Genomic DNA, 15489 nt, shown 5'->3' on the forward strand with positions numbered 1-15489 from the left:
ACATCTTCTGGAAGCAAATTCAGTGGTGATTGGTTGAAAAAGACAGTTCAACAGCTGCTTGGAAAATTACACATCAAAGTGCTGCTGATCCATAAACTCGATCTTCTCACAATTCAGAGCAAAAAGATACTCTGTCACTGGTCACTTACCCAACTTGCCATATAATAAAGCAAGATATGAAAACAAACGTATATCTTTCCTCTGAACCTGAAAAGAATGTGGTTTGCTGATATTGTACCAATGGTGCATACTAGGATGATTATGATTTCTAGTCAGGCATAATAGTTGAATTTCATTTTTCTTCTTTCTTTAAAAGCAAATACATTAGTGTATGTGATTCTCTACTTTGAACTGCAAAAATCAGTTAAGATTTTTGTTTTGTTAGGCCATAGTTTTAGAATAACCACCTCACTGCAGATCAGAAGTAACTTGTCTTCAAAGGCTCTAAAAGAATTTTAATGATTTCCACTATATTCCCCACTGATGCTTGCTTCACAAGAACTGAGAATCTTCAGCTGGCTCTAAACTGTAAGTAAAACCATAAGACAGGAAATTCTTGTTACAAGACTTGGGGTTAAGAGTAGAAAGGTCACTAAGCAACTTTACTGGCCCACCAACTGTTGTCATTTCCATTCACCTACAGTTTCAGAATCCCAAACTGACACAGGTCACAAGATCAGAGAGGCTGATTTACAGTTGCAGTTAGGATGGCATGGCATTCAATGCCTCTTTCGGTTATCAAAAAAATCTGAAGGGAATACTTTGAGGACTCAGCTTCACGAAATGAAAGTTGTGTGAGCAATATCCTTGGAACCAAAGGAGCTCCCTACAAAAACACTGTCATACACACAGCCACTTAGTACAGTATGAATTCAATGGGACACACACATGCTCTAGTTGTCAAGATTCTCTATTTCTTTCGGTTCATAACTTTGGAAAGAAAAAGACGACTCAATAAATCCAGCTCTAACTAGAAGAAATTACTCATGTTCTTATGGGGATCCATGGAAATATACCTGACCTCACCTGGTGTGTTAAATTTTGCATTTTTTAGTCTTCTCACCTTAAGGAAAAAACTAGCTGTCCAAAAGACAGCTGGTGAGAACACAGGAGTAACAGCAATATTTTGTTAATCTTAAAAGATGCTCTTTTCTTGAAATGCATCTGCCTCATCTTCATCAATGAAAAAAAAGTCACTTTGAATGGCTAATTAATTAAACTGACTTGAAGAATATAAGATGAAAATCAAAACGGGGCAAAAATGGTTTGAACAACAACTGAGTAGAAAATTGCCATGCATTTATGTCACTACAAATTGAAATTCCATTACAACCACCTAATCCACAAAACTATTTTCTGCTAAACTATTTGGGAAAAAAGGTATTTATTTCCATCAAATATATGTATAATCTCCTGTTATAGTTCTCAATTTCATAAATATAATGCTACTTAGCAGCACTGCTAGGTCCCTCTGAAATGTCCTTATTATACAATCACATAATTAAAGTCACTTGCATGATATTCCATTTCTCTATATAAACCACGTGATGTACTTATTAATCAGCTGTGGTCTCCCAAAATGAAAATTTAGTCCTTCCTTTGAACAGTTGGCCATATAACATTTTCTCAACAGCTTTTATGCAGAACTGCTTTACCACGTTACTTTGTTCTTATGTTTAAGAGACGCCAGTACACTACAACAATATGGCTTACTTTTAGAGAGAATGCAGTATCTTCCATTTTCTTGTAGATATCTTATTTAATTAATTAATTTTACTGTTATCCACCTTCCTGGACTCTAAAGTATTACTCCCACCTCTGCTCCCAGAGGCAAATTAAACCTCTGTAGAACTGTTCTCTCTGGAAGAAAAACTGTCTTTAATAAAGGTTACATACTTTTGCCGGTACTTCAACAATTTTATTCCTAAATTGTTTCTAAGTCTAGGAGTGTGATCTGATCAGGTTTCGATTCTCAATTCATTAGCTTATTTCAGGATCTCCTTTTTGGAGATTTGTGATAATACTTCCAAAACAATTTTTAGGACATCGGTATATTAGCTTTTTTTGTTGTTGGGGGGTTTGGGGGGGGGTTGGCGGGTGAAAGGACTGGTTCTGTGTCTGGTTCTGCATCTGGATGACAGAGAAACTTTTGGTAAGAGGGGCTCTGTAGTTAACCCATTTACAGCCCTGCATAGTTGTGTAAACAGAAGCTCAATTCAATCTCTAAAATAAAACTGTAATTTGATTGAGCTGCAGCATGTAAGTTACAAAGACATTCACAACTTCCCTTAAAAATGCTTGAGAGAGAATTTGCTGCATTTCAGATAAATCTGTGCAAACTCTTAATGGCCTTGTGTTCAAATATGGACCTCCACTTCTCATACACCACATCTCCTGTGATCATTTATGTATTTAGTATCCTTTTGCTTGAGATTCCTATCCATCATTACCTGTGGTAAGAAACGATAGAAAATAAATCATGTAGTCTTTCTGAAACTTCCAGTATTCATTAACTTCTCTTTCTATACATTAATAATCCAAGCAGATAATTAATTTTTAGGTAGGTATCTTATTTCCAACAGTTTTAAAGAACTTCTTGCTATTTGGTTTTACTAAATTTCAAGAACAATCAATTCATAATGCCAACAATTCTCTTGAAATCACTGTCATTTTTTGTTTATGTCTTATAAATTTCTCACCACTACCTCTTATCACAGAGCTACCTGTATTACTTCGTGGTTCAATTCATATACTTGGCTAAATATACCTTGATCCAGAAGTCTGTGCTGGGAATAAACACGGTCAAAAGGAAATGCCTTCTTAATGTAAATTAGATCTGAAGTAAAACTTGTTTTAGTGGTTTAACCCTTGAAAAACTGAGGATCTCATAATTTCTAGAGTCTAAAAAAAAAAGGTTATTTCAACTAACAACATTATTGGCTGTATCTATGTAGTTAAAGATTATCTACAAAAAGTCTTCATTCCCAAAAGTTGCTAAAAGTATTTCTAGGCTCTTTTCCCATTATCACAGTTTCCTAAGTCACAACAACTTATACGTTATCCAGAACACTTATTTCAATAATAATGAAATAAACAAATAAACAGTAGAGATTGTGGTAAATCTGACAAACTACATTACAGGTATTTCAAAAGATGATGTTATGACTTTGTAGAAGTTTACTTCCACAACAGATGGTGCCTATTAAACTCCACAGACTACTGCTGAGAGAAAAGGCTTTCTAATCAGCCAAAGGTGTTTTAACCTCATAACTCCTGAGTTCATCCCTTTACGAAATCAGGCAGTTTTGAACTGAAAAACCAGGATCCAATGCTACAGGTGGAGAGTAAAAATACCAGTTGTTCTAAGCTGAAATGTAAGCTAATGGTGCTAACTGAAAGAAGCACGAAACTCTCCACTACTCACTTCTCAGTTGATGACAGTTATCCAAGAACTGGGTTCAGCTTTGCTGGGGGTTATCAGCTCCCTGTTTAAACAAGGGTACAGAGACTGCTGGCAAGGGAGCTCCTCACTGTTCCTGCAAGGTCCAATAATAGTTTTGTATGACTCCCTTTTCCACCCTTCTAGGTACCCAAAAACATTCCACCATGCTTCTTGCTTGATGCAAATAAGGAAAAGATGACAATGTGGAGATAAAGGCCATTTGCACCCGTCTTCCCTGTAATAGGCTTTACCCTAGCAGTGCCAGAAAATGCCATAACTTCCAGTTAAAAGGAGGTGAAAAATTGTAAGGCTCAGCTGGTCATGGTTTAGGTTACAGATGCCCGAGGCAATATGATCAGATTAATATGAATAGGGAACGAAGTAAGTGGTAGTGGAATGTGAGCAGGATTGTAGCTGTTTAAGAACCCACTTCTTCTATTTCCAAATTTAGATGTATCTTCTTTGAAACCCAAGCTGCTCTTTTTCTTCTATATCCAGCTACTGTTGAATGCTTGCAGATTAAGAGAATATTGGATTTGTTTTAACCACTTTCTTTCTGCCAGAGAATAAGGCTTTTTCATTAGGATGTAGACCTTTTTAATCATCCCTGTTTTTTTCTCTTCAAAAGTAATTACTGCAGTGTGTACTAGCATTGCACTTAATAAATCTATGGCTTCCTTAATGCAAAAGGGAGAGAATTGTGATTACAGTGTAGGCTGAGAGAAATGTCATTTTTGGAATTTAATTCCTACCCTTGGTCTGGAAAAAGTCTGACTCAACCTTCAGCAGAATTCACATCTTTGGAAACACTTGAGACTTGAGGATCCTTCCTACTTCTAATACAGTAAGAAAGTGCTAAGATCTAGTGGTATTTGATTGCTTTTCATAATTAGTTCCTGTCTTCACAGAAAGTACGATCTATGTCATCTAAGAAAAATCCAGCAATGCATCTAACGCATAGGTAGAGACAAACTCATGTACAGGCATAATTTGCTCACAAGTCTTAGAACAATACTGTCAAAAAAAATCAAACTAATGTTTTTTCTTATCTGCTTAGTACAGAGATGTCCCTCCTTTAACAAATTTGTCTTATACAGAAAACAAACTAAGCATAAAGAGGAAATGACACAGATCTGTGTCTAGTAGACAGCAACTATTCTGAATTATTAACACCAAGAGGTATTCATTGCTAGTCTCTTAAAAAGTTGTAACATTAAAGCATACTTCTCAAATAGTAACTTTGTATTCACGGGAGTATTACCATTTTCCAGATCAATATGTATGTCATTAAATGAATATAGTGGAAAACAAGCAGTAATACTTGAAAGCCTTACACAATTTATCTCCAATGAGCAGTGCCAAAAATAATTTTACAAGCTATGAATTTACTAAGTAGTACACAGGAGTAGAACATAGACTTTGTTCCACGCTTACAAGGAGTGCTTTCATTTTCAGCTGAGATTTGAACATATTATACAGAACTGGCAGTGCAGAACTTGCTCTTAGACTATCATTTCAAAGGTAATTTGTCTTACCTTACATTATACACTTGCTCTAAAATATTCTAGTATCGCAAGTTCTGTCAATTAATTATTTGAAAGTTTATATTAATTCATATTAATAAATTAGTTAATAGCTGATTTTAAGCCAGTTTATTTTTGATCTGCTGTTGTACGTGAAACATGAATAGTTCAATATATTCAGGTAGTAAGTAATAAAGACAAATATGTTTGGTTTAAATTACTGTCACTCCTGTTACCAATTCATAGGGTGAAATCTTGGACTGAAGTCAGACCTCAACACAGCAGATATTTCATTCAGATTTTGAATCCACAGATCAGTATGCCCTTCATTCATGTCTCCTGTACTGAAAGGTCAGCAAGTTCCTGAATTTTTTTCCCACTAGTTTTTGAAAGTAGTAGGATGCACCTTTGGGGAAAAAGATGCCATTAGTTTACAAGTGTCTACAAAATGTGATGTACTACTTCAGATCTTTTTTACACTTTCAGATGTGATTTTTTTTTTTTTTTTAATTTTTTCAAGGCTTCCCATCTCCAGAAGGCTTAGGGAGATGCAAAGCTTAAAAGAACCAAAAAAATAACTTTGTACCTATTTTTCCCATAGCCAAATAAACTTTGAAGAGCTAAAGAATAGAAAAAAAAATAGTAATGAAGAATGAGCACATGAGGTGAAAAGTACAGATACCATTCAGCAGCAAACAGGAAGAAACAGTGAAAACCTTTTTGGTTTAAAAAGAGTACACACAATGAAAATAAAGCTTTGGCTTCAAGAATGTCAACAAATATCAACCATTTGTATTTCACAAAAAATTGATTTCGATGTAACCATATTAATTGTCGAGTGTTTGATATGAACCTTTTAACCTTACCTATCTTCATTTAAAGAACGGAACTGATGAAACATATAATGCATGTCTGGTAATCTGATTTATCTTCCACCCAAGCCAGTTAATAATTTGCATCTTATTTTCAGTTTGAATTTTATAGGCTTTCACTTCAAGATAAACACACTGTAAAAATGACCTCAAGACTCAGAAACAAGAAGTAGAAAGTTCAGATCTGGTTTATCTACACCACAAATGAAATTAAAACTAAAATTAAGTCATTTCCATCTTTCAGTCTTACCTTCCTATTTTTGAATGTGGTTAACAGCATGTTTTTAACTGCATCATATAGTTATTGGAGGTGTATTTATTTCTGTACACTATGCATACAAAATATTTTATAAATCCTTGACATTACTATGACTTAAATCATGTATGAGTAAGTATAAATTTTTTTAATGTGTATTCGTCCTTTACTTTGCAACTTCTCCCTTATACTCGCACACTAAAGACATTTTGTTGAAGAAACTGTGCAAAAGCATACTTTATATCCTTAATAAAAATACAGGCCCCAATGCAATGAATAGCATTATTTTCTAATTTGTTCAAAATACTAAACGTTTATGATATCAACTTCTTATTAATAAATGAATGACTAAAGAGATAAAGCCTTTTAACACATGCCAAATTCAGCAACATTTCTCATGAAAAATTTGCAGTTCTGTATGAAACAACCATTTGCAGGAAATTATATTTATCAAGCAGTCTTCCTTCCATGCTCAATAACATCCATCTGTATAGAGCAATATTATTCCATCGATCACAAAACAAAACTGCATAAATGACAAAAGACTAATTTCTTTTTAAACCATTACTCTACTTACAATGTTATATCCCCTATTAAAATATTATTAATAAGAGTAAATAACACTATTTCCTGGCTAATTTGCTTTCTGAAATTCTGTCCAACAGCAAAGCAGTTGCTTGTTCATTTCTGTTGCCAGACCATCCAATGGCCACTTTACAGTGCTTTTTCCTGGTTTTAGCCTTCAATCTCCGTCAGCAAAACAGAAATCTATTAGCTTGCCCTTAATTAAGGGCATAGAACATTAATAAAAATCAAAATGAGCATGCATCCTGCATTCAAACAAGCTAATTCGTAACTCCTGCACTTGTTGACTCAGTTTGCACCATTCAGTCACAGAATTTTTCAGAGGATCTTACTACAATAGGTAAGGAACAACTAGACATTCAAGGCTCAAGCTGGAAGAGAGTGTGGATCCCCAAGTGCCTGATTCACAAGGAAAAATTCCACGAAGATGTCCTGCTTTAAGCATTGGGCATAAAGTTCATACACAGATTCCTGCTTACTCACAACTGAAAAAACCCAACCCTAGACACCAGCAATCAAAGTTGACAGGTGGCAGTTTGAACATTTGTTCATTAACATTTGATTCCACACAAGAACCTAAAGAGAAGATTTTTGAGGGGAAAAATAAGATACAAGAAACACCATATAAGAGAAATTCACCTGCTTCCTTCACCAGCTACTCCTAACAACAACTTCAGTGTGCCAAATCACAAAACTACTTAAATGGAGAGCCCCTTGCAATCCAGAGAAGGCTACAACACTGCTAAGAATTTAACAGTAAGGGAGTTTCACCAGTTTTGTTCCATCAGTAACTGGTGTCTCAGAGCTGTCTGATAGAGAGAGGTAAGGCTAGCAGGGGAAGCAGTGCTCAAACCACTTCTGAAAATCTGCTTAATAATTTACAGGCTTGTGGCTTACCTATCAGAAAATAAATGAGAAGGAAGGAGAGGGATGGGAGAAAAGGAATGGGAATAATTTCTCTATATACTTGAAAGCAGTCAAGTAGTTCTCAACTATGTGAGAGACCTTCTTCCCCTGCAAAAGAAAGCTTTTTCTCTTACATGGACTTGATGGGTTGGTTTGTCCTTCACAGCTTAAGAGGCTGTTTCAACAACCAATTGCTTCCGGTTAGGAAAAAAAAAAATAGTAATTCCACAAGCATGGCTCTGCGCCTTTAAAATGTAGAAAGGTCAGAGTGCTTGCGGGGTTTTCTGTTTGTTTTATATCAATAACAGAAGGCAAAAGCAGACAGCAATGCAGATACCCAAGTCAGCTCTAAATCCATGGAGCTCCAGAAATGGAAACAGCCTGGTTGTCATAGCAGCAGAGCATGATACCTGAGCTAATTACTCAGTCTGAGAGGCAGAGCTAATTAGCCCAGATGCAGCATCATACTGACACAGTTATAATCCTTCTGAGACCTGGGCACGCATATTGCTGATTAGACATTTCAGCTTGCTTGCAACTAGCTCAAAGATCTCAGAATACTAGGCTGTGCTTTACATAAGTGTTCAAAAAAAGAAAAGAAAAAAAGGAAAAAAGCAAAAATACGTTCCTACAAAGAAGAAAGCAATGGAAAAGAGCTCTCAAAAAAACCCAGAAAACTCTGAACACTGATCTGCAACTCTTCTGCAAGAGAGGAGGAGGATGCCTGTATCCACAATGCTACAGACCAAACTACAACATTTGAAATGTGAATCTCAGTAGTATGGATACACTACTAACCCCAGCCAAGTGAAAGTTATTTCAAAAATCGGTTTATCATTATGACAACCTAAATTCAAAAAGTTCCCTGTTATCTAAAAATGCAAGACCCTAAATTAAGTTCCTGACAGAGAAGTAAGAAGGTAAATACAACACCACCTGCTTACAGATTGTGAATACTGTGGAAAATAAATACCTACTACCAACAAACCAACATATTTTTTTTCCAAGGACTGGAAACAGCATTTATTTGCTGTTTTTCCAGGAAGAAAAAGTATTTAAAAACTAACTTTTTCATCTTTCTAAGGTACTATCTGATACAAGATCCTCCCTCTAGAAGAAGCAATGCATTTTTAAAAAGTAGGAAACAAAAAGTGAATAGGTGAATTTATCAGTCCTTGTTAACCATTTTTCTGTCACAGAAATACAATGTACCATCATGGAGAAGACTACACAGGCAAACTGTGAAAGGCAGGGATTTTTGTTGGTATTCTTGAAGAAAAAAACAGCAAGATAAAGGAAAAATTCTTTAAGAAACTATTTTCACTTCTTTGTAATCAAAATCAGCAGAGGCAACAAATGTACAGATTGAACAGGCAAACTAGTGGAAAGATGGCATGAAAAGTGATTTTTAACTCCCGTGCAAATCTAGTTGTTGAATTGAGATGCTTTTGGTAGTTCAATAGGACAAACTTCTAATTTATACCAAATGATCCTTTAAAAACCCAGAAAGATTACTGAAGTCATGCTAAAACCAAATCTCTCATGTTTTAATGGACATTATCGTATGAACCAGAACACATTCTATAGAAAGTAACTGATTAAATAGATACTCAGAAGAGTTGACAAAGGACAGCCGTGCTTGAATATTTGGTTTATATTTATTCAATTTTAAGTTGCACAGATCTTTAAAGTTCACCTGAAAAATTTATTAATTTTACAATTTTTTAATATTAATAATTTACATAACATGCCTGCTTATTCATATTTACAAGAGACCACTTCTCATTTCAGGAACATCTCTAAGCAAAGCTCGAGGATGCCAAGAGGTTCATTCAAGCGTATGCACCGCCCAAGAGAATGGGATAAATATCTAAAAATCAATGTTTCTCTAAACACAAAGATATTTTTGTCAAGGTCAATACTGTTGCTAAATAAAACAGTTTAGTGCCTAAATTATTTCTAATTTAAGTCAGAAAATAGGTACACACTCTTCCCCTGCTTAAAACTTTTGAAAGAAATGTTAAGCTAAGTGTATTTTACATAGATATCAAATAATTCTAAGCACTGTTAAAATGATAGATTTATAAACCTAGCACCACTTTCAAAGCTTCCTGAGGAACCTCCTCCCAAGCTAGTTGTCCTCCTCCCTTCCAAGTTAATGATCACAAAGTTAGATATATTATCAGTAAGCATTTAGATCCAACATTGGGAAAGAAGGCCGGAGAATCCCAGACAGTGTTAGTGGAGCAAACTGAAAAAGAAGAAAATTAAGGAATATTAAGGAAGATAAAGCCGCCATTGACATTCATGAGGAGCTGTTATTTATCAGAAATGGAAACAAACAAAAATGTCAACAAAATCTTTAAAGGGAAATAAAAATGTCATAATAGAGCATATAATCTTCCCATGAAAAAGAAACTTGGTCTTACTCACAAAATACAGAACATCCCCAGATTTCCATACCCCATTTCCATTAAGGACAGTTTAGTATGCATTTTACCCTAAGTGGACTATCAATAAAATCCACTCTCTTCTGATAAAGTTTTTAATGATTCTAGAAAACAGGCATGTTACTGGAAATTGGAAAGAACAGAACTGTCTGCCAGGATTTTAACCCTGTTTTACAGCTGTTACTCTACCCACTGCAAAAATTCCAACACAGAAATAAATCCCCCACACTATAAACTCAGGGGATAAGTCATTTGTGCTTCCTTCCTCCTATCATTGCTGTTCAGGACCAGAAGGCTACTAAAGCAAGAGACATCTCTGAGGGTACAAAGCAGAATACTGAAAATGGATAGAAACTCACCTTTTAAAAAAAAAAAAAAAAAAAAAAAAAGTAAAAGTAAATGACATCGGCCACTTGAAGCGCTGCTGCTTCACAGCCAATAACAGAAAGCTTTTCTGGGAAGCAATTGCTTCAGCAGCATATGGTTGACAGCAGGCATTCAGCCTGCATCAGTCAGTAACAAGAGGTTTAAAAAATACAAATCTTCTGAGATTATAAGACTGCTACTTTCTCTAACAAGGAGAACGAAAGGAAGTAGAAATTAGAGAGCAGCAGGAGAATGAAGATATTTATAACATGCCTCCACCAAAAGCTTGCGTCAACAAGAATAAAAACATATGGCCAAGGATCCCTTTGGTTTAATGCAGCCCAAATTCTTAGAAAGAAGCTTGTGGGTTTTTTTTTTTTCACATACACCTTTAGAAGAGTGTTAAAAAAAAAAGCAAACAGAACACAACTACTTTCACATAAGCTGCCAAATAAATCTGAAAAATATTTTAGGGAATCTGTGTGAACAGTACAGACATTGACACAGGCCAGTGATCTAAACCCTAATAAGCTTCAGCCCTTTCACGGAATGCTTCCAGAGCTTCAGTCTTTCATGTCATCCACAAAATAAGTTTATTTCCTTAAGCTATGAAAAAGGGTTGCTGAAGCTGCTGACGGCTCACATTTCTTTTCTCTGATGCTGTACTTGGGACTTCACCTTACACTTAAGAAGGAAGAAAAGGGACTTCTACCCAGATCATTTGATGTCTAAAGGTATATTCCCGTATCAGTTACAAAATGAAGAACTTCTGAATTGTGGGTTATTTTCAACTCTACTCAAAGCAAATTATAGGAAGTATCAGGAAACAGTAAATAGCTTGGTTCTGGGTGCTACAGAGAGAACAGAGCTCTATCATTCTCTCTTTTCAAGGCTGAGTTAACTGAAAGAAGACAACACATGAAAAATTCATTAGAAGGTACAGTGTGGCAACAGAATGCTAGAAAGACTGACTGCCACATGCCTGGTAATGGAGACTGCTTAAACAGGATATAAAAGGCAGGCCACTTGATGCTGACTTGATAAAGTGTTACAGAGGAAGAAATAAGATTGGTGCTTCATCCAGAAGAAATCTTTCTTGCTAATCAAAGTCAACTGAAGCCTGATCCCTTCCTCTTCAGATTAAAAACCCATCATTTTCCTAGAAAGAAAGAAAAAATAGCAAAGTTAGGGTATAGCTACACCTACTAATTCTTGTAATAAAAAGGGGAAGGAACAGAAAGGGGAAGTAAAGATACGCCTACCTTGATTAACAGATCTTTTGTGTCCTTTTGCTGACGAATAGAGTGCCTCTGTGAGGATTTGTACACTTTAGGATGATGACAGGAAAGTGAGAAAAAGAAAGCGTAGGCCCTTGACAAACAAGCTTTAAATAAAATTATTCTTGAATGTAGACAATATTTCTATATAAACCATACATATGAGGAGTACCAATCCATGTGTCTCCCACATCTTTACCAGCATTTGCACTAATACACGTTTGTATGACTGTCAGATTTATTCTATACAACTTGTTTCCAACGTTCTGTACCTCGACATCCTGAACACTGGATAAAGAAGTTGATTAAATCCAGAAGTGCTATGTCCCTGTCTTGTTTATATGATTCAATCCAGTCGTCCACCACAGACTGTCAAGAAAAAAAGAATACTTATCAGAGACTCTTAAAAAGTGTTTTATTAAAAGCAAATGACTTATTCTTTTCAGAATATAATTTTATAACTGAGCATTTATTTTGCATATTATACATGTGTACAAATTCAGAAATCTATACACCTTCTCTCAGGGTGGAGACAGAACAAATATTGTTGGAGAACAGAACTATATAGATCGTTTTCTGGTATTATAAATGTATAAACACAAATTCAAATTGAAATTACTGTAATTCCTCAAAACTCTACTTACAGTATTTATCCAGTTTTGAAATTGTGTTGAAAAAACAAACACTGATTCCATTCAGAATGACCAACATATATTCTGAGAAAACTGATGAGTAGAAACACTTTGGGATAAAAACTGGATTTATATTGCGTAGTGAACATCTCAGTATTTATAAAGGCCAAAGTAGTGTATCAGTCATTCAGAAACACTGTAAATAATTCAGGAAGACAGAATGCAATGAGGAGTACTTGGTAAATAAAAATATTACACAGAAGTTGGTCTTACAGTGTTTGGGAGTCAATAAGCCACCTGAATCACAGTATATGAAGCTGAGTCACAGTTTCAGACTGCACTCAGAACTATAAGTAGCCAGGAGATATTTTTATAATCACTGATACACAGGCATAGCACGCAGTCATTATTATGAATAATATCAGGGAGGAGGACAGAAAGCATACAGGTGTCAAAAACGTTTGTCATTTGTCATACATTAATCTCCAGGGACAGAAAATGTGCCTCAGTAGCTTGATGAGAAAGGGCACTAAATTAATTTTGCCAATCAAAATGAAAGTGCAATCACAGTATCAGAAAGAGTTAATGGCAGATATACATCAGCTGAAAGGAAATGTGGCAAAGCCTATAGCTGCTTCCCATACAGATACTTTACCCTACAGTTCTGACTACAGAAACCTATCAGAGCTGCGCAGACCCACAACTTTTAAAACTCCAGATGTAGGTAAAATGAAGCAATGAGGACAAAGCAAACAAAAGAGCTATGGAAAAGTTTAAAAACTGTTCTAGAAAAGCAAGAGGGTTGTGTGAGGTCCTTCTTAAGCCTGCTTCATGCTTAAGGAAGACAACTATGGCTTCCTTTCATGTCACTAAAATACAGTATTCCAAGTTCCTCAGTTACATAAACATTGAAGGTAAGGAATTATGTATATTTAATGTAACCAAATACTATGTTTTACTTATTTTATTACTACGTTTTACTTATTTTATGAGGAAAAAAAAGAAATCTTTACTGTTCCATACATGTGGCAGCATTCATTAAGAGAAGCCTGATTATGCTATCAGAATGCACCTTGCAAATGGATTATTTTATTTTGGAGAGTTCAGGTTTACAATGAATTTGTATAAAATTAATTAAAAAAATCCTAAACAGACACACACACCACCACCACCATCCCCATGCAGCCGTGCTGAAAAGGAATTAACAGAAAAGACAAAATCCAAACAATTCAACCTCTTAAAAAATTTGGCCTCTTGCTAAACTAGTAGATGTAAGGATAGGATCTTGAAAAATCCCTCTGCAGTTTCTAGCTTATCCAAGTGCAAACTGCCCTGATCACCAGTGGGACCTTAGCAAATGTATAAGAAAAGGGAAGCAGCAAAACAGTTGTGTATGTACTAGAGACATACACATGAACTGAGCCAAAACACTCCATGTTTAACACAGATCCCTATACTCGTTCTTAACCCAAGACAGGATGAGACTTACCAGTATTACCATGTTATTCAACAATCAGCATGAATCTCTAAACATTCAGTTTGCCAGGAAACTAAATTTTTACAGGTTTTGTCTACCAATACACACACACATGCGTGCCCAGTAGGAGAAGCAATCTTAGGAAGAGGTTCATCTGTTACTTAGAAGAAATGAAAAAGGAAGTCTTGGCCTCTAATTAATCTTAACACAAGTTGAGGAAAAATGAAGCAGCAGCACAAAACCAGTTATCTAGAATGCTTCACTGTTATTTCATAATGAATTTAGACCTGTTCCTGTAAGTATCAATCATTTCAACTAATCAGCAGAATTCTCCAAGGCATATAAAAATCAAAGGTAGCCAAATGTAAAAATTATTTACTAAACCAAATATTGACAAAACTTAATGACCAGACTGCTGGTGTACTACCAACTTAAAAGATTTGTTTGAACAGCTGTGTTACCATAGATATGAGAACAACATGCATTTGCCAGCAGCTATTTTTTTCACTGAAGAAAATAGCAGCTGTGCTGGGTCAGACCACAGGTTCACCTGCCCAACAGGGCTTATAGATATAGGGAAAAGCATAAGAACAGGGCAAGAATACACTGATACTTCCAAGTTACTCTCCCAGACCCTTAGGACCCGAGCATATTTCTTCTCTCATGAATGTGTCTGCCTAAACCAGAAAGTTTTATACCTACATCACCTTGCAGCAGTTTCTCAAGGGTTAATTATTCACTGCAAAAAAAGAATAATTGTGTTGTTTTAAACTTGACAATTGCTAGATCTATTTGATGTGACCTAATTCTTATGGAAGATGAGAAAACAAACTTCAAACCCCTATTTGTATTTTCCATGCTTCTGTCTGGTCACCTCCTTTCAGGTAGAATAAACCTACTCTGTGCCATGTGGCTTGCACAGAAATACTGCCATGTCTTTATCTTTGCTCACTCTTGTCACACATCTCTTACCGGTTTCTGAAGTCTACTATATTCTTCTCTGAGCCTGAGAAATCTCAGATGCTTTTCCTGAGTCTTAATAACTAGGTCACCAGCATCTGTGCACTGCCCACAGTCTAGTTTCACATAAAACATTCCCTGTACAAGCAAGACTGGCCTGCGAGACTCCTTTCCACATTCAGTCTTACTCCTGTTTCTTGCTACAACATACTGCCCCTTCAGCTGTACCACTGCAACTGTTTCTGAACTGTACTATAAATATTACCAGTGAACCCATCTGGACTAAAAAAAAGGGGGAGTGGAGGGGAGACACCTGCAGGAATATCTTTCAATTTTGTTTCTGCTTCTTTTAAACTATTATTTAACTGATTTTTGCATCACTACCTTAAAACCATAGCATCAGTGCAGCTCATCTCCCTTCTGATACATTTTGTCTCTTCATACAAAAAGAATTGTGAGGCACATGCTATGTCCTTGAGCAGTAAGGGCCCACTCTGTCCTATCTAGTATAGTACTTGTATTTTCAACCCAGAATCATAATGCAATTCACAGAAAAATAAAGACAAGCAGCTAATCTCAAGACTCACGGACCAGACTTGAGGCAATGCAGAGTCTTTAGTGGCAGCAGTAGATAAAGAAAGCAGCAAAATCAGAGCGAAGGTTCTGAGCAGGGATAGCAGGCAAAGACTGCCTCCTGTGTCGTCTGGACCTAGCAGAGGATTGACAAAGCTTTAACTAAAATT

General features: G+C 35.8%; 1 protein-coding gene across 11 annotated transcripts in view; it reads right to left on the reverse strand.

The window, feature by feature from the left end:
* The window catches only part of STAG1 (stromal antigen 1), a 207162-nt gene that overhangs the window by 115327 nt on the left and 76346 nt on the right, over window positions 1–15489 (reverse strand). For 10 of the 11 annotated variants that reach the window (XM_052804003.1, XM_052804002.1, XM_052803998.1 and 7 more), the window contains one exon: window positions 11950–12046. The exons of the other annotated variant lie outside the window; for it this stretch is intronic. In XM_052804003.1, the coding sequence (XP_052659963.1) occupies window positions 11950–12046 (97 nt within the window). The remainder of the gene's footprint in view (window positions 1–11949; window positions 12047–15489) is intronic. 11 annotated transcript variants of the gene reach the window in all.

This window comes from Harpia harpyja, chromosome 12 (genome assembly GCF_026419915.1).
Source record: "Harpia harpyja isolate bHarHar1 chromosome 12, bHarHar1 primary haplotype, whole genome shotgun sequence".
NCBI lineage: Eukaryota > Metazoa > Chordata > Aves > Accipitriformes > Accipitridae > Harpia > Harpia harpyja.